The following is a 25,579-nucleotide window of genomic DNA, read 5'->3' on the forward strand; positions in this document are numbered from 1 at the left end:
CCAGTAACTGCACATGTACCATTGTTTACCTCCTGACAGTGTTTGCACTATGGTTCATTCTCTGCTCAATTTGCACAACAGCTGATGTAGCACACATGCACATTTATGCACATTTATATGTATATAGCTTCATTTTACTTCCATAGTTTATATTTTGTGTACTGATTTGCATCTTTTGCTCTTCAAATTGCTCTTTTGCAAATGACTCTATTTTGAATTCTTAAACCTTTATGGCATTCAGTGTGAGCAGCAAAGTAAGAATTCCATTGTGCAGGGAAACCAGTTTCTATACTGTGCATATGACAATAAACGAATCTTGAATCTTGCTGTCTGCAGGCCTGAACACAGCAATTAGTTCACAGTAATTTAGTTAAGCTTGGCTGAAACTGAAAAGTTGGCAATAAAACAAAAATGCAATATCAATTTAATTACAAAACACACTTTGAAACATAAATAATGACAACAATACGTTTATTTAATGGACTGTACATGCACAGTACAGTTTAGGTTGTGTTTTTTTTTAATAAATAAAATAATGTAAAAGGTTTGAAAGGCTGCTTCCTGATGGTTTAAAATAAACATTGGCCAGCTGTAGTGAAGGCAGAGTAAGACCACTTTGGTAAGTACAGTCTCTTTCCTCTAGGGGGAGCTGGTGGTTTATGGTGATATCCTAAAACTGCTTCTCAACACTCGTCTCTGTACAGAAATCTGATCCACAGTGTTTAACTTGAAATGAAATAGCAAAATGTGACAGTGTCAAGCAAACACAGAAGGACATTTCTGGAGAGTAATCTATCATACACACTGTCACACACACACTGCTCTGACAAATAAATAAAAAACTGACAACAAGATGAGCCTGTCGCCACACAAGAAAAAGAATCAATTCCGATTTGTTTAACTGGCTTTAATATTAAGGACTTCACAAACAGGATGTTTCGATCAATACAGGTCCTGCTCGAATGACAGCACATAAAGCCAACATACAGTTTTAGATTTAAACAGTGAGCACAGAGAAGAAAAAACAGCAGTGCCTCAGTCACAGTGTAGTTTTAGATTAATGTCTCGTATTTTTATACAGTAGAACATCTGTGCTTTTACCTATTTTTTATAAATATATACACGTTGCTTGAGATGTGTTAAATATTAGCTGAAATTGTTGAGTTAATACTATGATTAATACATGTTTATACTTGCAGTACATTCAAAATAACAGCACAGTCCATCAAGCATATATGGCTGATGTTGCCTTTACTATCAAAGCAATGGCATGCTACAAACACAGCAATGATGCCTGTGCAGAAGTTCATGTTTTTTATAATCTATACAAAGTCAGGTATACTGTACAGTTCTCAGAATATACTGTATTTAACTATGTGCACAGGTGGTTAAAACAGCTATTCATGTCAGATTGCACGACAACAATGACAATGCAGTGGGATGATTTGTCCCATGGTAAAAGCCATAAACAGCACATGTGAATTATTTACACACATTAAATTGAACAACTTCAGTCTGGACGTAATGCCAGGGTCAAAGCTGATAGAGAGCCCTCTGTCAAATTTTAATGCACATTCTAGTCCAGGATTTTCCCTTTGACAAACTGGCTTTGATGCAGCTGAGCATTTCTGGTTTGAGGCTCCCGCTGACTCTCGTGCAGCTTCAAAGTCCACCATGAGTCAGTCAGTCAGTCAGTCAGTCAGTCTCACACTGCAGCCCGTCAGCACTGGTTAGGCTCTTCCCACAGGTGAAAAGGTTTTTGGCACTGGACTGTTGTCAGTGACTCATGCAATTACCACTGACATGTTAAATAAAATGTTTTATACATGAAGTGCTCTTTGACCTCATCCAGTAATCATCCCTCACATCAATTTCCGCTGCTACACACCGGTTATCCTGGACTGTTAAAGGCACTTTTGGCAGCTGAAAGAATGAAAGACACAACCTAACATGAATCTCTTTTACCCTTACCTCATTAATACCTTATTAGCACTAGACGAGAGTGAGTAAATGCTCTATGGTTGTTTTCTGTGCAGTCTGGCAAGGATAGATGGTCTGTTTGTTTTCCAAAGTATTTTCTTAATGGTAAATTTGACTCACTCTGTACTAGAAGGTAAATGAAAATGAAAATGTAGCATCCAATCAAATGGTTTCTTTAAAGAAGGGCGGAGCCTACTGAGGCTACTGGAGGTGACCAATCACAGTGGACTGCCTCATTAGCTTCCTCTTTTTGTAGAAAATATCTGGAGACAAATACTCAATAATTCTCCTGAGAAATCTTTTAATCTAATCTATTAATAAACTGATCCTTTTCTCAATTGATAATCTACTGTTTCATAACAAAATGTAGGAAAAAAGAAAAGACATTCTGTGTTGAAACAGCAGTGGCTGCAGATTAGCATACTAACTGAAGTTGCACTGCAGTGTTCTGTATCATCAATGAAACTTTCTCCAAAATCATCGTCGTTCACAAATAAACTAACACATGAAGTTTACATCCACCTGCACGTTTACATAATCTTTATCAGATCTCCATCCGATTATAGTAGGATGAAGTCATTGTCAAGCAGCTCTCTGTGGGTATTAATGTTCTTTTGATTGCTGAAATGAAATCATGTCAGTGTTGGCACTGTTAGAACTCCAGGTAACACCTGTCATACTAGAGTCAGAGCTACAGTCTACATTGCTGATGTGATGTGGGTTAAGCCTAGGTCATGTGAGTCTTCCTTTCCGATGTGGGAAATCGAAGACAGTTCCATCGCTAGTCATGTGGGCTTACTAGTCCCGTCCGGGTTCTCCAGGGGCATGGCGGCCTCCCGCACGCTGCTGACAGCCTTTTTGCTCCCTGACACCTTCTCCCCCTTCAGTTTGGCTGAGAGGCAGAAGTCTTTGAAGCAGCGCTTGAAGTTCTCATCCAGGAAGGCATACAGGACAGGATTGAGGCTGCTGTTGGTGTAGCCCAGAGCCACGCAGAAGAAGTAAGCAGCCATGATGGCAGTGGTTTCGGGCACGCTCACAAGAGCTTTGACCAAGATGAAGATGTGAATGGGCGTCCAGCAGACCACAAACACAGCCACCACGACCACCACCAGCCGCGTAATCCGCCGCAGGTTGCGATCCTTCTCACGGGAGCCGGACAACATTCGGACGCTCTTCAGCCTCAGGACCATGAGGGAGTAGCACACGGTGATGATGAGCACAGGCACGACGAAGGCAAAGACGAACACGCATATCTTCATCAGTGTGTCCCAGTATGCATACGGCTCCGGGAACTGTAAGGCACACTCAGTTATGCCTGCAGAGGGAAGAAAATGTGTGTTAAGTGACAAAGTGCACTTGTCTTTTATCATAAATAAAACGCAACTTTCAATTTGTTATGGAACTCCTAATCTGCACTCACAAGGGAGCGTTCTGCTTTTTTCATCTATATTCAAGAAGACGTGCTTGGTGGGTGGCTAATGGAAAACTCTTCACTGGCAGATGGACTTGATAGAATATATTTCTGCTCTTATATTTTTATTAGTACTCTAATATTTAGAAAATCATGTGAAAACCTCACCACTGTTCGTCTGAGTCCCACCCAGGACAAAAGCAGGTATCCCTGCAGCCGAGGACAAGATCCAGATGCACACATTGATCATCTTGGCTTTGATGGGGGTGCGGAAGTCCAGGGCTTTCACGGGGTGGCACACGGCCACGTAGCGGTCCACACTCATCATGGTGAGAGTGAAGATGCTGGTGAACATGTTGTAGTAGTCGATGGAGATGAAGACTTTGCAGACCACCTCACCGAAGGGCCAGGTGTTTAGAAGGTAGTCTGTGCTCTGGAAGGGCATTGTGGTGGTGACGAGGGCGTCAGCGAGCGCCAGGTTGAAAATGTAAATATTGGTGGCCGTCTTCATCTTTGTGTACCTGTTAAATATGCAGAGAAGAGCTGTCCTGTCATAACAAAAATGATAGATAGGCTGAGCTAATCACCAACCCAGGCTGCGGTGGCAGCCATTTGTTGAGTTTATGACCTTTCGTCTAACTTTATTATAATTATAAACATTGTTCATTATTCCACAAACCCTCCCTGAATTCATAATGTACTTTTGTGACTCACACAGTCCATGTGTAATTAGCTTGTTTTACTCCATTACATTACACTCGCATTCTCTATGTAACTACCTCTAGAAAGTAATTTAAAGTATGGGATGCAATCAAGTGTTTAAGAACATAGTAAACTAATATTAAACTGATACGTTTTGAACACATCAGCTGACCTGCAGGTAGCAGCCTGGGCACTTATTATACTCCATATGAAGCCTTGGCCTAGCAGGAAAATGGGGGATAGTATCTGTGCAGAGGTGACGGTGTAAAATCTGCCTACAGGCACCTCAAAAATTCAGTGTTTAAGATGTTACATGTATAAAATTCTGTTTGGTTTGATGTGATTAGCTAGCTGCTAGCTGTAGCTACCTCTACTGTAAAACTGTCAAAAAAAGCAGTTGTATCATGTCCATTTTTACCAAGCTGTGACCTCTGGGGCTGAGAAGCAAGTGCAGAAGTGTAAAAATGTTAGTTTACACCGAAACAAAAGTGAGTCAATCGCCATAGACTCCCATGTTAAAATAGCCAACTTTACAGGAGAAATACACATCACATCACAACACTAGTCTCTACTGATCAGTTTCCTTTTAGTGACAACTGTACACTCAACTGTAGAGTGATGGGTGGGTGTCATATTTCAGAGCAAGCGTCTTGCTTCTATGACTGTCCGCCTGCCTCAACTCTACCTGTGCTCCACCTCTTTGCCTGTATTTGGAGTTTAGGTGGACTGTGACACTGCCAACATTGGTGTTTATATTAATATGATGTGCTTTATAATGTAGTTAAACATACAAAACTAACTAAACAGCTGTGACTATTTGGCCCTGGAGTCAATACTTTTTTTTTACAATGTCCCACTGACAGCACAGGCAAGATAGTAGTAGAGCTGAGTGGATTTATTTGCCTAGTGTACTTCCTGAATAACATATTTGCCTTTTTAACCCCAAATCTTCAATATTTAACTTTGTCTCTCTTGCTGGTGGGCAGGTAGCATATGGTGTTTTTGTTATTATGCCAGAAGGGACATGAACCTAAAGAATGAGGGCAGTAAATCCAAAACAATGAGCTGAAAGATGTTTTGTAGAGCTGCAAGCACCTGTGTTCTTTATAAAATGACATTTTCCACAATGGTCATTCGATGCTGCATCACAACAGAAACATTGGATGAAGAAAGATGCTCCTCTAAACAAACACAAGGTGCCAAGTCAGATTGAGAACCTCTTCGTGACTTGTGATATTTTAGCTGTGAGCAGATCTCCACATCGTTCACTGACTACCCTTTTCTGGAGCTGAAGTGATAAAACCGGCTTCTACCGACAGGCGAAGCAATCGATCTGATTTGAGGTAATTGTTGTCTATAGACTGAAGCATTCTGGTCGACACCGCTGCGTTTCACATTACATCAAATAAGATTTGTCGGTCTCACTGACCATAAATAATCCCCAATGAGGGGCGAGCAAGGCGATCAGATTGATAAAGCACCACTGATTTATACGTAGCATCCTGTCCAGGCTTCCTGAAATATGTATAGAATATTGTCTTTACTGGTTTTATTATAAGGAAACTGCTTTGTATTATTTTAGTTATTTAATCCTGGATCCAAAAATGACAGCATTCCTCTTTTCTCTGCCAGCATGGGACCTTTTTCTGTCTCTATCCATATTTAGATGTTGTTCTATGCCATGTTTTGTTCACAGTAGACCTGTCTCTACAGTGCACCCAAGAACAAAAATGCAGGCAGTGAGAAGAACTCCAACAGACATGGCCTAGGGGTCAGTGTAAAAGCCCAGGAGCTGGTACCAGTGCCCTCTCAACAAGCAATAACATTTACAAAGGGTTAGAAATATATGTTACAAATATGTCTGAATGACCTTACCTGATGATCACATACATTACGAGGCAGTTGCCAAACAAGCCGACCACGAACACCACAGAGTACACTGCAGTGATGATGGGGATGATGGGGGACATGCTCTCCTGCTCCCAGCCATCATCATCGTGGCTCACATTGCGGCTGTCAGAGTATCCGGACATCCAAGCAGAAGAATTGACGGAGCAGTCCTCCAGCAGCGTGGGCAGGCACTTATTGTCTTCTTTGAAAATCTCAACCGGAGTGTTTTCCATTTTGACACCTGTTTGTTGAGAGGACAAGACTTTAAAGTGGCATTCAGTGGGGAAATAAGGCGGCATCAGTGCGTCTGAGCCAGAAAAAAAAACGCACGTAAAGCTGCGCTCACTTCCACTGGAAAGTAAAAATAAAAAAAAAAGACCACGTTAACGCAAAAACACGAGACCTGCACTAACACACTTTGCTTGTGAAGACACTTGTAGATCAGACGAAACACAGGCGCAAAATAAACACACGCACCTGCACCCGTTCCGGAGAAAAACGCGCACTGTAAACACATCAATCTCGCAGCAGACTCACCTTAATCCCCCAGAATTAGCCGCACCTTTTAACAGCAACGTATTTTTTATACAATAAATTCTCCTGGTTTTACTTCAGCCGGGCTTGTTTTGTGTCCTTGGTGAAGCTTATAGCTCATCAAAGTTTGTGGATGCTACTGCGCGCCTGGAGCGGAGCAGCAGCGGCTTTGCGGACCCGCGTGCACACGCACCAATGGAGAGGGGGCGCGCACACAGAACAGACCAACCAAACACACACACACACACACACACACAGAGGAGCTAACGTTACCCAAAATATGAGATGACAGAGCGATGACAACCTGCGGCAGGCACGGAGCGTCCCACAATCATTATGTCACAGCATTTAAGCATCATTAAGGAAGACATTCCTGAGTTTGTGTATTAGAAGTTTTAACGGGAAACATGTTAACATAATAAACCTATTTACAGTCTTACAGTCAATTTCTAGAATCTAAAAATATTGTCAGTCAAAGCCAGGATGAAGGAGCACGAAGAGAAGATTTTCCGGATCTCTTCAAAATGATAAACCTTGACATGAGGAGACATGAATGTGTTGGTATTCAGCCCTGGGTTCTGTGCAGTGATAAGGGTCATAACCACTCTCACTGGAAACAGCAGCACATTTCAGGGCATTTCTGCTTCACTGGGCAGATACAATCCAGGGACAGAAAGACAGGAGATGATATATCACAGTGGAACAATTTAAAGCACCCAACCAGCACAGGGTGAGACAGATCGCCACCTTCCAATTAAAAGCACTCCAGACTTAGACCTCAACATTATGCAGCTTTGTTATTTTTATATACACAGAGAAAAATGTGTTCAAGGTTGTAAATAAAGTCAATAGTGACACATGTGGCCATTAAGTGAATTGCAGTCAGCATCGGCACTCATGCTCACACAGTCCATTGTACTTCAACGAAGAAAACAGCACACAGACATGTTGTTATACTGTTAAAACCATAATGAAGATGAACTGTCGAACAAAGCCACATCATTGCTAAGTTACAGCTAGCTCACTAAACCCTTTCATCTCATCCTTCCACACATTAGCTATTCTACAATCAAACCATTTATGCTCCCAAAAAACCCCTCTGTGGCAAACATTAATACATTTCATGGATCAAGCAGTCAACATATCATACTCCAATAATGCTAATATTAATATTAGACAACTATCTTTGACTTGGTTACATCTAAGTTCTTCATAATGATGAGCAAGCGAGCTAATTTAGCAACCAGATCTGTGCTGCTCCATGCTGTATCCAGATAGGATGAATCGATGCTGTTGCAAGGCGCTCTGGAGCAAGTCCTTTTCAAAGGAATCAGCCCACATTTACATTAAGGTATAGGTGTCAAGTTTTTAAACTTACAATCTGTTGACATGCTGATAAAAAGAAATACTTAATACATATACATTTATTCAAATTCTTATGTAGGAGAATACTTTAAGATACAAAGAGTTTGTTCCAGAGTTTGTTCTTACGCAGCACAACCTCAGCCCCCCCAGCCTGATGTATTGAGTTTCTCCTTTTCTAAAGGATCCCCTGCAGTGTGGGAGCACTGCTCTTTTTTTCCTGCAGTCCTGGCAGGCTGCTGGTAAGCTCAGTATTATGATAGCAGCTGAAGAATGTTGGACAGCTGAGTCTATCTGTCTGCAGACAGTGTTTCTGTAATCCTCTTAGAAAACACGCTTTAAGTTGTATTATCCGTGTATTGATACACAGAGATAATGAAAATAACTTGTTAAGTATATTTAAAGCTCTGAAGTTCTCCTGTTTCAGGTTTCACTTAAGAAATATCATATAAAACAGACAATGATCTGGCTGATGCTCACAGTGGGCTGTGTTTATCTCCTGAACTCCAAATTTCCATTTTGCTTAGGTTCCTCATAACCAGTGTTAAGCAAGTTATTATCAAAATGTAACACTACATTATATAATACCAGTTACCATCATTTATAATTAGTTATATTACTGTCTCTGAATTGTAAAGTATTACACTACTCAAATAACAGATAATACACAAAAAGGAGACAAACACAGTCTGGTGAATTTTACCTTAAACATATGTACAGCTTATTAATATGAAACTAACTTGAACTAGAGCTTGTCATAATGCAACCATTAACCTAATGACATGACAAGAAGCACAATTGTGGTTTTCTCTTAGATTCACAGCACAAACTGGCTGCACTGAGTGGACACAGCTCACAGTTTATCATTAATTATTCTCTCTTCTGACCCTGCAGCCCTCTCTGTTAGCTCAGTGTTAACGTGGCGCCGGTCCAGCTGTTTCTCCAGGTTATTTCTCTGTGTTAAGCGTTCCTGCGGTGTCACACATAGATGCACATGACAATTTATATCTAACTTTTCTAAATATTATATCTAACTAAAATTAATAGGAGCAGGCTATGTCAATGTTGCATCTGAAGAATCTGGCGCAGAAGATGTCACCTCAACCATCGAATTCAGGAAAACAGGAAATAGACCTATGTTTTTTCCCAATGTTGATCATTTCTTCAAAAACTAATTTGACTCAATTTTAGATTGAAATGCGCTGTTGTAACGTGCTGTAAGTGTATGTTATTGTAAGGTGTTTAATATTACCAACACATTATTAGTAATGCGTTACATTGCATTACTGTAATATATTACTTTTGTAGGAGTTACTCCCACTAACACTGTTCATAACTGATCCACTAATAGACTAACATAATTATATTCATCATTTTTATGTTGATACCTAAAAATACACATTGAATATACGTAGTGCTGGCATTCCTACTCGCTCCTAGCTTATATTTCATGTGTATGAATTAATGTAGCATTGTAGCAGGATGTTCAGACAGCAAACCTCCTCAGGCTGCAGCATAAATGTTTACATTAGCTGAATGAGGGTTGAAGTCTTTGTGTGAATATGCAGCAGGGATTTACAGTGGCTCATAATGTGAGTCATTCTCTTTATCGGCGTAGTAGTAGCCAGTCAGTGCGGCTGACGTCTGAGGATATAAAAAGGTCTCATTTGCAGAGACCTGCAGGCCCTTGAAGAAGGACGTGGATCTGAGAGCGTCTGTCAGTAATTATGGTGAATATAAGAAAGAAAAACCAATGAAAAGGCCAATGTCATTACAGCATTAAAAAAAAGAATTGAAACCGTTTTCCTGCAGACTTAAGCTCCAATGAATGAGCTAATTTCTGCTTTCATTACATTTCTTTAGGCAGAAATAATTTGCAGCAATCAGGCCAAATAAGGAAATTAGAAAAACATCCCTAATTTATAGGTTCTTATCTAAAAAAAAGTTTGTACATTCTCCATTTTTAATTTAGACTCTATACAAAACCATTTCTCTTGTTAAATATCTCCTTTTCTTTTTAGCTAGCAACCGAAGAGCTGCTCTTTAAATGCGCTGGATGTTAATTAGAAGACTTAACTTCAGTGCAACAGCACAAAAAAAGCCTTATATAGCTCCATCACTTCATTGACCATTCCAGCAGCATGATGGTTTTCTAGTCCATCTTGTTGACAGATAAAATTCACCAACTTCTTCCTCCAGTTAAGCTTCAGGTAATGCTGGAACAAGTTCAGAGACACAGTCCTGGGGCTCAAAGAGAACATGTTTGAAAAGAGGGGAAAAGCCTCCACCTGGTCAACAGTGTTGCAGCATCCACAGTGTGCCTTGAATGCTGGGAAAAATGTTTCCACATAGTGCATTCTGGGATAGAATACAGCACTGAATAGAAATAAGCTGGTGCTGAAAATCAATGAATAAATGAAGGAAGACAGATGAAAACCACTTCTGTCAAGAGAAGGGAGACAGGCTCCAGGTAAAATGCTTTGTATGTACTGTCCATCTGTGCTGTACAAACAGTGGACCGGCTGTAGATCCACAGGGTTCCACCTGCTAGTACACAGACTGAAGATTGAAAAAAGAAGACAGAGTCATCACAAATGTGCTGTAGAAGAAAAATGGAGATAGTGTTTATTCATAGATTATAACCTAAATGTCTACAGTAAATTAAATGTTTTAAAAAGACTATAAAAGTAAATAAACAGTTTCCAAGTGAATAATAATTAGGCCAACCTTTTTAAGATACTGAACCAATCATGTGCTTTTTGCTGTACGCTCTCATGTGTCTGTGTGAATAAAAGACAAACCTACCATCTATAATGTGACTCTCTCAAAACTGGAAGCCATCTTGGCCACAGCTTAGCTAATGTTAACGTGAGTCAAGAGGTGAAACACGAGTTAGGAGTCCTTCTTAATTGATCAAAACTGTCATTGTTTCTAAAATCGGCAGAAGGAGACAAAGAGAGAGCACAAGTGGTGTAAAGTCAGGCTCTCACATTATAAAAAGGTATAAAAACTGAAGCATTCAGATGACATCAGATTAATGGAGAGGAGGATCACTAGTTATTGGGATTCATCCTCTGGGAAAGACGAGCATCTTTACAAAAATGTAAATCCCCCAGGGTAACATTTGGTATTGATTGATTGTGTTTTCAAAGCAGACTTTAGAGCAGCTAGTGTTTAAACCTCACTTTTTAATCTGAGGCATTGTTGTCATAGGGCTCTAATCCACTGTAGACCCTGTTGTAATCATCTGCACACATCTGTCCACAGATGCAGTGACGAGACCTCCACTCATCCGTACAAGTCTGCTTCAGGCTGTGTATTGGCAAACATCCCTGCTAAGTGGTCTCCAGCAAAATCACTGAACCTGTACAACATCTTTTTTTACCTTCTGACCTTTGACCCCTTACTGTGAAAAAGCAAGCGAGCTTAGGAGAATCTCCCTTCAGGCACCAATGTATCACATTAATATTCTAAATAAACCGTCCCTTTCACACAGACGCTGCTGAGTCTATGTGATCGGACACAGTACTGTCAGCGTCCCTGAAAGAATTTCAAGTGTATATCCACAGAGGGGGATTAAAAAGATTTGAAAGAAGATTACTTTGGAAGTCTGAGGCTGTGCTCACCAATAAACAGCATCTGATGTGATGCGTGCTTTGAGCTATTTTAAGAGTTGCTCCTCCTGTCACAAATGTTTTCAGGTCAGCGATGGAGTCACCATTCTCCACATATTTCCTCAAAATATACAGTAAACATTATCGCAGACTGGTTTGATATTTTTAACCAGGACTCTTTGGTGTGAAAACGCATTGTGTCATTTACTAACGCTAATGAAGGCATTCACAGTTTGCTCATAATTTGCAGCTTTCGTGAAGATGCGTGGGATGCCGGCGGAGTATCTTTCACAGCTTTGTCTGAAGTTGCAGCCATGAAAGGACAGATGGATGCCATGACAAGTTTGCTGAAGGAGACAACTCTTGGATCTAATTTAATTTCAGTTTGTATACATTTTATGAGCAGAATCCTGAATGTAAAACACATAGAGTAATGACTCACATTCAGAGCTGCTTGATCACCATGCTGGTCCACTGATCTGTACAAAGGTGCAGAGCAGAGGTCATTATGTATTGTTTGTAAATCATTTCCCTCCTCCTGCAAATTCGTTCTGAATCGTCTCACAAACAGAAACAAATGGTATTAGAGGTCATCACAGTGATGCCTGGAAATAAATCACCTCTTTCTCTGTGTGTGTGTGACCTGCTCACATGAGTCAAAGATGGACAATGTGTAGCTTCACATGTGACAGCAGCCATGTCAGGCTGGAGGTTTTCCCTGCTGGATTGTTACAGCGTAGCACTGTATGTGGGAAGTAGAGTGTGCTGTTCTGTTTTCAGACTTCTTAACACAACATGGTGGAGGCACAAATGCATTTAACTGAAAAAAAAGGCTGGAAATAATCTCCCATCTCTGAGGTCGAACGGATAAATTGTCTCAGTCGGAGCTGCTGAGCCAAAAGCTGCGACCACGCTGATTTGTCACCGAGCGGACTGTAGTGTAGCTGCTGCCAGCTTTGTGTTGTTTTAGAACGTTAATGGAAAAACTTGTCCATAGTTGCTTTTTACACATTAAGCATTTATAGAACAACATTAGCATTCATAGAGAGTTGTAGTTTTAGGCCGTTAGCTCTGCTTTTTGTCTTCACCAGAAAATTCTCTCTCATCGTCTGTGTCCTTATATATAGGTGTCTTTTCCCCTTGGATTGTAAATAATAATATAATCACCTATAGGTTGAAGAACAGTTTGGTAGTTTTAGTTGTGGCCTATTTGCCAGCCCCAGAGTCTGCCTTTAACTCCCAGTGGAGCACCCCAAGTGACCATGCCCTTAATTTATGCTGTATTTTAAGTATCAATAAAACAATAAGTAAACTCTATAAAAATTCACAGCTGCTGTATAGAGTGGAGGTCCACAGGGATTTGCACTTTTTGGAGCAAGCCTCCAGTGCAGTTTTGGCACTTCTGCACTGGCCTCATCTCTCAGGCCTGGAGGAGACATTTTCTCACTTACATTCTCTGGACATGATCAGGGATCAGGATCAGGGTTTGTTTACAGACAAAGGGCATTTTTCCACTACAGGAACTCGAAGGCAGGGAGCACAGCCCTACTGCCCTGTGTTTCCACAGCAATTTAGGATCCAAAGGTCCACAAGGTACTGCAATAAATAAATCTCTCTCTGGTCCATGATGTAATAAACCCACAAAGCCTGTCCCAACCTGTCATCTCTTTTTTGTTCTGCTTCTGTTTTACTGGAAAAAAAACACATGAATAATGAGTTGTACCTACCCCATTTTAGACACTTTTTTCTCCCCTTAATGAGTTCATAGGAAGGGACCCACTGGCCCCTGCAGTGTCATCATGGTCTCCATTTGACTAAAGATACTCTCCAGTAGCAGACTGATGTGGACTAGTTCAATTATCTGTAATCAAAAATAAAAAAAGTCATTTTAAACAAACAACTCGATCTAATGGTCTTATGTTTGACTGGAAAGTCCAGTTTAAAAGTTGAGCATAAAAGAACTGAATCTGAAACAAACTTGTTTCTATATCTGATATTTAATTATTTTAAGTAAAACTATCAGGTCTGGGTTAACAGTGTATGTAATACAAAGGAAAAACATTTATTGTATAACAGTGGTGTGAGTAGTTGTAATAAACTGTAAACTTTTGGTTAATCCAAGCATACAGATATGTGAACGTAGAGCAAAAAAAATCCCCGTAAAGCTGCTCTGTATTGTCGGTGTTTATGTGATCCTCTTTGAGCTGTGGAGGGGCTGCTCTCTGTTTTTGATCTATGACTCAGGAGAACAGCTGATCATCCCCAAAAATGCTGAATGTGCACTGTGAGCTAGCGGGACATTTACAATCAATGACGGAGGGATTGGACTGCACACAGACGTCCTCTACATCAAACAGAGCACAAGAGAGAGAGAGAGAGAGAGAGAGCGGTGGGAATTTAGAGGTTGATGTGCTGAAATAGTTGAAGATGGAGGCAGGAGTGATGGAAGGTTTAGACAGAGGCGGAAAATATGAGGCATGTGAGGACAGAAAGTTTTACTTTACCAAAGAAAATCATTCATTTCCTCTTGTTAAACTTCGTGACTTTAACTCCTGATATGTCATTTCAATTGGAAATGCTACATATATGATAATAAATTACTAATTGTATATATTTACCCAATTGTGACTTTTGTAACATGTGGCAATTTGTAGAACATGCAGTTTTATTCAGTCTCACATAAAAGAGCACACACAATGGTTTGTAATACCATGCTGTTCAGTCCCATCTCTGCGAACAAACTGTGCTCACCTGTGGACTTTTCTGTTGAACTGTGTAAAGTCTGCTTTAGATTTACGTGAAATTGTGTTTTAAAAAAACAGGAACATTACTATGTACACACACTGTTAAAAAATTGATGTAGTTTTAGTCTTAGAATGCTAAAAAAATCCCTGAATTGTGATGATTTTGTTGTTTATGGTGTTTTTTTGACTGCAACATTGTAAAAGGTTTAACAGATTAACATCCATTCAGTCAGAAGTAACACACTGCAGATAAACTACACATGTGACTCCCAGGTTTGTATTTTGTTGTGGCACTACCATAACAAAAATATCAAGATAATATTATCACAGGTATCATAATGATAATAATATTAAGATGAAGTCATGTTTCGTCGTTTTGTCTTTAAACTCATTCTGCCAATGCCAAGTATGAAACACCTTTATACATAAAAGAAACCAGGAAACAGATCAAACCTGCTGAAGAATGACTGAACAGAGGAAATATTCACACACAGGTCTTGTTTGGTCAGTAAAGAGACTCCCTGCAGACACAGATATGTTTATTGTATGACACACTGTGTCTCCTCACCTCCTTAATGCATTTCCCTCAGAAATAACCTTGATTCAATCGACAGCATCGCTTTGTGTTTCCACATAGTGAGGGGCTCCTCGGCTGCCAGCCACAGAACACTGAAGCCTCTCACTGGGATCTTCCACCAACAGTCACCAGGGGACCACAAGCTTATGTTTTGATGGATGCCTGCGACTTAATGAGAAGTGAGAACTGTCAATAGGTGGGATCAATAGGCGTGCTGATGCGTATATCAGCATCTCGACTTCACAGACACACATTTTTATCCTTGACTCAGGGCCGTGCAGAGCTACCCCCCACGTACCCATAAATACAAACACACACAGAGCTCTCTCACACTTGGCCTTGAATGCTATCAAAGTGAATACATTGTTCATTATATCCTTGATACATAGCCAATATATCATAGTGGCAGAACAAATTTACACCTTTACTTTCACTGTAAATCAAGAGTATTTACGGAGAACATTTATGTAACATACGTTTTGAGCTTGGCCTGTAGTTTGGTTAATTGCTCCCGTTATTTCTCACAATGACCAGCAGGAGGCCTACAGACACTACAGTGACTGTCAAAGATTAAGAAACTCAAAAACCATTACATTATTTGTGACATTAAAGCCCTTTGTTTTACTGTGCAGAGTTATCCAGTGAAGTTAGCATGCTAACCAGCTAGCCACCATCATATAGTGGTACAACTTTGTACCACGTGTTGCTTTCAGTCCACAGTCTATAACAATGTAATATTTTGATGGACTGAATGAAACGAAATGGCTGAACTTCGTAAGGCCTGTACTTACTTGTCCCAGGGCTGCGAATGACGTCATTCTGGTCTTTGGGAGATCTTGCAACTTGTTCTTGACGCATCATCTGAGCAGAACTTTGTTCTCATGTGGTCCAACAGGCACAGTCGCCAAATGACTGGCTGACATCCTGAAATAAGATCATCATCCATGTCCCTTATCCGTTGAAACCAAGACACTGTACTCGCCCTGCTCTGGTCATACTGAGTTGGTTGAACGTGCTCATCTTCACTCCGAATGTGACTGAACTACCGGTAGTTGGTTTCTTAGCTTGGCCTTAGGTATTGGCTTTGGTACTATAAAGAAAGAACATATTGCATCAATCAATTCAGAAAACGTTTTAGAAGATATATAGTAGTAGTAGTTTAATATTTATTTATATTTTTTCTATAAAGAATCGGAGTGGCTCCTTCCCCCATCCACGGAGATCCGCGTACAGTCACCGACACACACCAAACAGATGGAGGTAGTGATGTGTCCCATTGGCTAAGCAGTGAATCACAGTTGCGTCTGTGTTACCCTGACAACCGTATAGGCATCAGCCACAGTGCACTTGAGTACTGACCTTTAAGTGGATTTATACAATGAATTACCGTACTTACTTACACTTAAAAAAATACAGTTGGTGAGCTGCAGCAAACTAATCTCAGATGTGAACATGACATTGATGTCAGTTAATTATTGCTTCATCATCTGCCTAATAATTAATGTTGTGTTACACACACTTTAAGGTTACATGTGTGTTTATTCATCATATAATAAACAGCTCTGTCAGAGGAATTAGCTTGATGAATGCTGAGCTGTGAGGCTGCAGGCTGTTTTTCCAATCTGCACTTATTAACATACGGCTAGAGTAGCACTGATTTGACTTTACATTTTATAATAGAAGCACTGAGGCTAATGCTGCCTGTGCATTAGGCCAAGAGAATAAGCGATCAGCCTGAAAAGCTTTTGTGTTGCCTCATTATTAATGAGGTTTCATCAACACTGCTGCTGATGCACTGCAAGGCTGTTTGGGCATTATTAGGGACTGTGAAACATATTTAAAGGAGACAGTGTGCTGCTGATGATGTTAATAGTCCACTTTCATTAGATCAGTTACCTCTCAGAGGATGAATGTTGTTTTATATTTTATCCTGACATGTCCTCTAATCTGAAGAAAGAGGCAGCTCACCAGGACGCTGATGTTTGCTGGTGAACCTTTATTTTCAGCTTGCAAAATCCGTACTGTAACTGTACTTATGACAAAAACACAATGTCCTCTACAATCATCAATTCTGCAATTTAAAAACACATGATGAAGCAAACCTACGGTAATCACCCAGCTCCCCATCCAGAGAGCACTTGAATTTATTCTGGGAGCACACCAGGCTGGAAACCAACATTTCTGAGTGCAACTTCAGTCGATTCCTCGCAAACACTAGACAGCTGCTTCTGGTAAACTGCAGGCAAATATTAATAAATATATCAGGCACAGAGGTGCTGGAAGTGCATTTCTATTAAGTCCTGTCAGCAGCACCTGAATTATCAGAACATAAAGATGGTCAGTAGAGCAGTGTAAGAGGCTGGTTTGGTGTGTAGTTATAGATTAATTCTCAGCTATACGCCCATTAACATCAGAGCAGAGTGATAGAAGTGCAGTGCCCATATGAGGGAGTCAGCTTTGATCAGATTAGTTTCTTAAATTTAGATCTTTATCAGGTTTATGTGTCCAGACAATAACTAAATATCTGCATGTGTTACCATGGTAAGGACAAAGGCATGAGTAAGGCGTCAGTTTAGTGTGCATGTGTGTAACCTTGTGCAGCCTGTTACAGACGCTCCTGACTTTCTTTACCATTTTCCTATTGTTTCATTATTTTATCATTATTACATTATTATACTTTTTCCACTTATTTTTACTTATTACAGGGTTTCCCGCAGGAAATCGTTTGTCAAGTAATTGCTTTTTTCCATCCATTACTGTTTCCATCCATTACATATAGCCTATATCTTAATTATCTTAATAACAGATGTTATAGGAATGGCATGTCTCTAGAAAACTGGGCAGTGTGTGTGTGTGTGTGCGTGTACCCCGCATTGTTCACACCAGGGATCAGCCGATGGACCTGAAGCCAGCCACTGCTCCAGAGAAAACACCAAGACAAATCCCTCCTGAATGCTGGCGAAAGACAAACAGGGGATGTAGAGGAAATAAAAAGCTACGGAGGAAGAGGGAGGCTTTGAAACAACAGAGGCTTATGATGAGGACGTTTAAGCCGTGTCTCCCCTCCATCACCATGAGAAAAGTGAGGTCCCTTGCGAACAAGATGGATGAACTTACAGCACTGTTCCAGAGTCCGAGGGAATACTGGGAGTGTAGTTTGATGTGCTTTATGGAGACATGGCTGCACCAGGATATACCTGATGACACTGCACTGGGAGCGGTAAGCACAAAGGTGGGTGGCTAGCCCTGTTTAACACCTGGTGGTGTAATCCAGCTCGCATCACAGTGAAGGAGCGATCCCCCTGCTATGTGCCTCCCACAACTTCAAAGACTGTGAAAAGATGGACAGACGAGGCCAACGAGACACTTCAGGGCTGCTTTGATGTGACGGACTGGCAGGCACTCTGTGAACCCCAAGCCAGGACATACATGGGCTCACAGAGTGCATCACTGGACACATAAACTTCTGTGTGGACACCATTGTCCCAGTTAGAACTGTGAACTGTTAGCCGAACTATAAGCCATGGGTAACTAAGAACACTAGGCACATTTTAAATCACATAAAGAAGGCCTTCAGAGTGGGCAACAAGGAGGAGGTGCGAGCTATACAGAGAGTCTGGACAATAATCGGGGAGGCCAAGAAGAAGTACAGGAGGAAGCTGGAGTGGAAACATCAGCAAAACAACACAAGAGAGGTGTGGAGTGGCATGAGGACTATCACTGGAACAGGCAGTGGAAGTGCTGAAGGTGGTGTGGAACGGGCCAATAAGCTGAATTAGTTTAACAGCTTCTTCAGCTGTGCAGCAATGACCAGCCACGGCAATCTCTCCCTCTCCCCCCACCACAGCTCATCTGGATGACCTCGCTCACCCCTCTAGTTTGCCTACCAGCCCCGCCTCGGAGTGTCGGGTGCCTTCATCTATCTGCTGAACAGAGTCTACACCCACCTGGACAAGCCGGCATGCACTGTGAGCATCATGTTTTTTGATTTTTAAGGTCAGTTTGACACCATCGGGCTGCCTCTATTGGCTGAGAAGCTGACAGCAATGCAGGAGGATGCCCCACTGGTGTCCTGGATGGTGGACTATCTTACTGGCAGATCACAGTATGTACGCCTACAGTGCTGTATGTCCGACAGATTGTAGTGGCCAGTGCCATCATGTATGCAAAAATGTGCTGTTTCCAAAGCCATATTTGAACATGTTGACAGTAATCCAGCTCCTTCATATTTGTTCCACATGAAATCACATATCTCAGCATGATGTGGCATGAATATGGTTTTGGTGCTAAGATTACTTTTTAAGCAATTTCTTTTTAATGTGGTAACATTTCCCCCTACTTTTTACATTTGCTAGCATCAAACCCGTACAATGACTCTATGCATGTACCCAAAGAATCAGGTGTTAGCTGCCCCTAAATTTAGTTTTAAGAATTTCTTTTAGTTTAAATGTTTGTGTGTGTGTGTATAGCTGTTTTTATAAATATAACAGCTATAACAACTCTTGTTTTACTAACTTAAATTACTCTTAATCAACCTTACTACTACAGCAATCGCAATGAAAACAATGAAGACCTCTATAATGTTTACTGTATAAAATGGCAAATAAAATTACAGTGTGAATGCAGTTCTTTTGTCAAAATAACATTCTCTCTTAAAATAGGATGAAACTATACTTGGATTGAGTTCTAAATGAAATATGCACCACTAGCACATAAACTAAACATTAATGTTTCACATGCATTTAAACAGAAAGTAACTCCAATGCAATTCAATGCAGTTCAAAATCATAAACAATCAAATCAAATGCTCTGTTATGCCGGCAGTATAAATCAAATTAACCCCAAGATGCAAGAGGCGTTGCATAAACTGGAAACAACACAATGAACCAGTTTACCTGAAGCGTCAGAAGTCCGAGTCCCAGCTGAACCGTGAGTGGAGCCACTTCCCTCGCGTTGCCCGGTCTGCGCTGGTGCCACTCCCCTCTGTCCTCTCGTCTTGATCAAACAAAGGGAAAACAAAGGGAAATCCTCCGTCTCACCCACTTGGCCAAGTCCACAAAGTCCAAGTGCACCAAGGACCCTGGCGTGGCTCGAGCACTACGAGCTACAATGGTAGTACTGTCCCGAGGCAGGCTACTCAAGTTGTTTAAACTCTATAAACATTCACAAACACAGTCATTGGTGTCGTAGTTATCTGTCCGACAACATAAATCAGTTCGTATCTTGTCCTATAGCCCTGACACAGATATTAACTGTGTATAAGTATGTGAATAGCAAGTTCAGGCTAGCTGCCCGCTCGCGTCCATCTTCCCCTTCTTCACCTTTCACTCCAACTTCCGGTTCAACGATCACACCCACAGAGCAACCAATCAAATTACAAAACAGAATACACAAATAAAACACAGGCTTTTAAAAAATAAAAATACATGGTGGCATATCGCATAAAAAACATCATAATTTAACTTAATAAATAAAAAAAGTTCATCTGTGGTCTTCTCAAAGTAGTGTAATCTGGATCTGTATTTCACAATAAAAGCTCTATAAATTTGAGATGTCTGTGTATTTGTAGCCTCTTCTTTTCTTTTTTTCTTTATTCAGGATCAGTATCACTTTTATTAAAAACAACTAAAATCTAAACAAAAGAAGGATGTTTTCAGAAAAATAAAGACAAACTCTTCTCAGTTAATCCAAATCAAAAGTCAAAACACACAAACAAAGGCGTCTCACATTTTCTAGTGACTGATGTAACTATTTGTGTGAAATGGAAAACAAAAGTAATAAAAAAGCAAATAATAGGTTGTCACATGAAACAGTAATGTTGTGACAGAGGACATGAACCCCAGCATCTCAAAGACAGCCATGGACAGAGGCTGTTAATTCTCCCCAGACAGTGGGCTTGACCTTGTTAATGTGTTGCCCAAGTGACAAAAAAGACACTGTAAAATTACATTTGAGTCTCTGGGCTGAGAAATCGGTTTGGAATCACCTCTAAATGTGTTTTTTTTTAATGTTGTTACAACTTCTAGAATCACTTTGGATACAGTCTAAATATGCCCAAAGTGCTGCTTTGTGCTGGCACTCATTGACTTTAAAACATGGAAAGAGCCCACAGAGAAATCAGAGACAGCTCTTACCAATTACCCAAGCTGCAGCTTAATGAAGTACCTTATACAGGGCAAATACTGTGGCCTGTGTGCTGCAGAGTTGTCATGTGAAGTTTGACCATGAACAAGTCTTTCGCCCCGGCACCCAAAATGCTTTGATCCTGAACTCTGTGCCAGCGACAGGCTCATTAAAACAGTGCTCATTTTGGCAGGAACCACATAAAAACAAAGAAGCAGAAGAAACTGTCACAGGCTGCTTTTGTGTTTTTACTGAAGCTACTGAACTTAAAAAAATGTTCCTGTGTTCATTGTGGAAATTCATCATAGGTTTAAGGACAGGTCAGCAGGTGAGTCACTCTTGTGCTTGTGGAACTCTCCCCGAAGGGCTGTCCACCAAAACCCAATTTGAGTCCTATTTCTGTCACATATACTTCCACCAACTGCCACATAATCCCCCATCTGAGCTCTGTATATGAAACTGATAAATCAGAGTAACCACTTCAGCCACAGGGAGAGAAATTCGGTGAAAAGTACAGTGTCCAGATGACTTTCTGCTGACCTGCACCTGGTCTGTCTGTCTGGCTGATCATCCACTTAAGCCAAAGCTAGGCATAAAAATGTACAACACAACCATCATAAATATGATGTTTCAAATGCAATGACTGTCCTCCATTTACCATTCTATGTTTTGTTAGCAAATAAGGCTAAGCTCAGTTATTCATACCATGCATCATGTGGATGTGTGCACAGTGTGACACAGAGCCAATATTTACCTGTACTTAATATTCATTGAATACATCATGGAGGAGAGTTCATCACCCAGAATTTGACATTCATTGATAGCCTCATTAGCAATGAGAAGAGTGATTAAATGAATACATAATGCAGTAAGTGAGTATATTAATTATTTCCGTAGCCTCCAATCTGAACAATACATTAAATGTGTTTAAGAGTGTTTTCTGTTATGATGCAAATAATATAAGAATAATGTAAATAAAAAAAACACTACATTTGGTCCATATATAATAAATATAATAATATTTTTATCGGTAGTTAGCTCACCACGATGGCCTTCACAAACAACAAAGTCAAAGCCGACCTGAAAAACCTTGAGTTCCTATCTGATCTGGACTTGTTTTATTTTACTGGCCAATGCTAAGCCCACATGGTTGATATGTATGCAGACTGTATCAGTCTGCAAAGCAGATAATCTAAAATAACAAAAAACAAATATGATATCATATTTGCACCCCCGTGCCTATTATCTGTACATTAACAGTGGCACAGGAGAACACAACAACTGCATCACTGCATGGCTCATGGAACCCTGCTAAGAAGCTAGTCACTGATGCGGTGATGAGTGATTTGAAATGTGTGCAGTTGTTAAGGTTGATGACATTTTTAAGTCATGATGAGAAAAAACAAGAAAGCAGTTGTGGATCTTTTTAAGCCTACTCAACAATTTAAAGATGCCATGTTACTATAGCCACAGACTCGTCCTTTGTTTAAAGCTTTGTTTCCACCTTGTCTCGTCTTATAAACAGGCTTTGTGAACACCAGGCCCAAATCAGTATTATAATTATTAATCCTGTGAGGAAGAACCAGCAGGTCTGGACATCGTTCAGATGGGATGACATTTCACGTGTTTTTCTCTAGACCAACAGACTTAAGAACTACTTTGTCCACCATGCCATCACACTCTACAACTCCTCACTTGGGGGGAGGAGGAGGAGATAGAGGAAGGAAGGACTGGTAGCCACTTAATGTGCAAAAACTCACCCAGACACTCAATAACTATTACTGTGCAATAATGTAATTAACCACAGGCCATGTATTGTTCTATATATTTCATTTAATTTTAATTTAATTCTATTTTTATTTCTGTATATTTTTCTGTCTGTATAAGCTGCTGGAAAATTAATTTCCCTGAGGGAGTCATCCCAGAGGGCTCAATAAAGTCTAAGTCTAAAAGAAAAGTGAAAAAATAATGGCTCGACCTTTGACCACCAAATATTGCAGTAATCCTTGCCAATCAAAATAATGTTTAAGAATAATTTTTTCAGCATTTCAAGTGAACAGATGACCACACGTGTTTGCAACACGTGTTGTCCGTGATCACAACACTAGTATCTGCACTCTACAGTCCACCTGTTTCACAGGTTGATAAGAAAAAAAGAACAATGTGACTCTCAGCTGCACAAAAACAGATCAGCCCCACAGCTGTCTGGTCCCAGGAGGGGAGGAGCAGAACGAAAAGATGATTCCCCTGAGAATTACAGTATTCTTTGAAGTTACAACAAAAACACGGAGCAGAGGCCTCCTGGGAACCACCACTGCAGTGTCCTACACAATCATTAATTTCACTGTTCCACCCAGAAATCACACAGGGTGAAACATATATGAGCCTTTTTCTGTATTATAAAACTTGGCCCATTTTAACTCCATGTGTCTTCTAGGGTTTTCAAATCAAAATGTTATTTTTGCTCCTGACAAGAACAAGTGAATGGGGTCATAATGGACAGTCGTGATGTGACATGTTGATGAACAGATCAACGCGCTGTTAGAGGTGTTGGTTTTGATCTCGTCTGGAACACTTGGAGTCTTTTTCTAAAAGCCCAGCTGCTCCAACAATCACTTCTAAACACGGGTTCCACACATCATCTGCATCTGCTGCTGAGCAATGAGAGCTTTGGCTCTGATAGTCCTGACTCTCATCTGAAATGGTACACAGAGCTGTAAATGACCAGAGAGTGCTTCTGGAGGAATAATCATAGGATGCTGAGCCAGTGCGAAGAGAAAGGCTGAATGCATCTGTGAATCTGAATACAGCAGAGAGACGCTAAAAGACTGGAGGTGACATAACTTCAAATTGTGGGGATCTAAAAACAGGAAAATGTGGCACTTATGCTTCCACTTTCATGTGAGAGAGTTTTTTTTTTTGCCAAATAGATCATGGTCAAAACGCTTCCGAATGCCTGAATCCATAAATAGCACAGGCTGAATCCCACTCTGACTGGACTGATTACACAAGTCTGAACGGGGTCTAAGAAATCAGCACGATGGTAAAGTTTAACACAAAGTCACAGGGAGAAGCCAGTGTCCTTTAGTTTAAGATTCGGGTTAAAACACTTTAAGCATGTGTTATAAGGCTCAGATTCAGCCATTTCAATCACCTTAAAATGATTTTGTAGTAATTCACTGTAAGTCAAATTTAAGCTCCCTTTTTGTTCTACATCATATTTAACACTTCCCTCTGTGCTACAATTTCTTTACTGCACGTCTGAAATGTAAACTAATATTGTTAAGTATTAAACTATTAAACATAAAACATTAGTCAATGATAAAACCAATAGCCAAGTCCTCTTAGGAAAGGATGTTTAGACTTATCTCTTAGTGCAGGGCTGTTTCCAAGGTAACAGTGGAGTGACAGCTCACTCGCTGCACTGAGAAGAATCCCCTGGAATGAATGCTCTCCTCCTTTACCTGTGGGCACAGACAGAACAGATGGCTGAGGCCCTGAGAGTGACTGTGAATTACAGATTACAAGAAACAGGCTTAGAATTTCAGTTGGAGTCTTCTCCGACACATTGTATTGTTATTGAACAGTGTGTGGTGATGTACGGTGACATTGTAGTCACTGTAAAGAGCTTTCTGTGGTAACACGTTAGTTTTTTAGAGATATGATGCAACCTACAATTATATCTGAAAGTACAATGGTCACCAGGAGCTGTTATGGCTCCAATCCTGAAAAGACCCCAAACTGTGTAAACCCACCAAGTTCTATGAATATCATTTTCACATTGTGTCTCAACACATTTCCACCAAATTTAAAATGTTCTGAACAAGTGGAGACTTCCAGCGCCTGGTTAGTTGTGGTCAATCTTTTATGTTGCAAATCCAATTTTAGTGAAGCAGCATCACAAATGTGTAATTAATCTGCTTTCAAAGGGCCAGCCGGGTGCATGCCAGATCACTGCTGTCTGAGCCTTTCTCTGAGTTTTAGTTTTCTCTACCCAAATAAGTCAAAATAGATTAAAACCATGGAAAATGATCAGTGGCGGTCAAAGAGCTGAATATGTCAGACAGCACAAAACTATACGTCCATAAGTCTACATGTTAGTAGTTAGTAGGTTAGTTAGAGTAAAGTAAAGTAAATAAAGTAAAGTAAAGTAAAGTAAAGTAAATAAAGTAAAGTAAAGTAAAGTAAAGTAAAGTAAAGTAAAGTAAAGTAAAGTAAAGTAAAGTAAAGTAAAGTAAAGTAAAGTAAAGCAAAGTGCCCCATTCAGTGATTTCTTTTTGTCCTCTCACATGTTCCTATTTATATCTAGTGAGTACATTTTTAACCTAAAAAACAAATTCAATACAAAAACAGTCCGTTAAATTGTAGCAGCAGCATCCATATAGAATAGAATAGAATAGAATAGAATAGAATAGAATAGAATAGAATAGAATAGACTTTATTAATCGGGATATCCATAAGTGAAACTCGAAAGAGAGAAAGCAAGCACAACATCTGGCCTGGTAATCAATTTTGAGAATAATCATTTTTTATTGGTGGTTTAATGGCATCCAGCAGCAGGATGTTTTTCAATAACTCCTAATGTTTTACAAAACTGGAAGGATTTTAGCTGGAATCCTGACAACAAATAGTTCATTTGTTG

The 25,579-nt window shown here is 40.2% G+C and overlaps 1 protein-coding gene across 1 annotated transcript; it reads right to left on the reverse strand.

Annotated features, from left to right (window-relative positions):
• Positions 1–1,073: 1,073 nt before the first annotated feature.
• On the reverse strand, positions 1,074–20,130 carry LOC114453459 (delta-type opioid receptor-like). Its single transcript, XM_028433362.1, has 8 exons — positions 19,710–20,130; positions 16,921–17,769; positions 15,606–15,738; positions 14,806–14,982; positions 13,221–13,354; positions 5,969–6,224; positions 3,560–3,912; positions 1,074–3,295 (listed from the first exon to the last, which is right to left on the reverse strand). The coding sequence occupies exons 6-8, from the start codon at positions 6,214–6,216 to the stop codon at positions 2,766–2,768; spliced, it is 1,131 nt and encodes a 376-aa protein (XP_028289163.1). The 5' UTR covers positions 6,217–6,224; positions 13,221–13,354; positions 14,806–14,982; positions 15,606–15,738; positions 16,921–17,769; positions 19,710–20,130; the 3' UTR covers positions 1,074–2,765.
• Positions 20,131–25,579: the final 5,449 nt, after the last annotated feature.

The sequence above is a fragment of the Parambassis ranga genome, chromosome 20 (genome assembly GCF_900634625.1).
Source record: "Parambassis ranga chromosome 20, fParRan2.1, whole genome shotgun sequence".
Taxonomy (NCBI): Eukaryota; Metazoa; Chordata; class Actinopteri; family Ambassidae; genus Parambassis; species Parambassis ranga.

Excerpts from the sequence above, each read along its gene's own strand:
- LOC114453459 (XM_028433362.1), bottom strand. The coding sequence starts at position 6,216 with ATGGAAAACACTCCGGTTGAGATTTTCAAAGAAGACAATAAGTGCCTG. Across the intron at positions 3,913-5,968 it reads GTAATGTATGTGATCATCAG|GTACACAAAGATGAAGACGG; the intron begins GTAAGGTCATTC and ends CATATTTAACAG. Across the intron at positions 3,296-3,559 it reads TGGGACTCAGACGAACAGTG|GCATAACTGAGTGTGCCTTA; the intron begins GTGAGGTTTTCA and ends TTCCCTCTGCAG.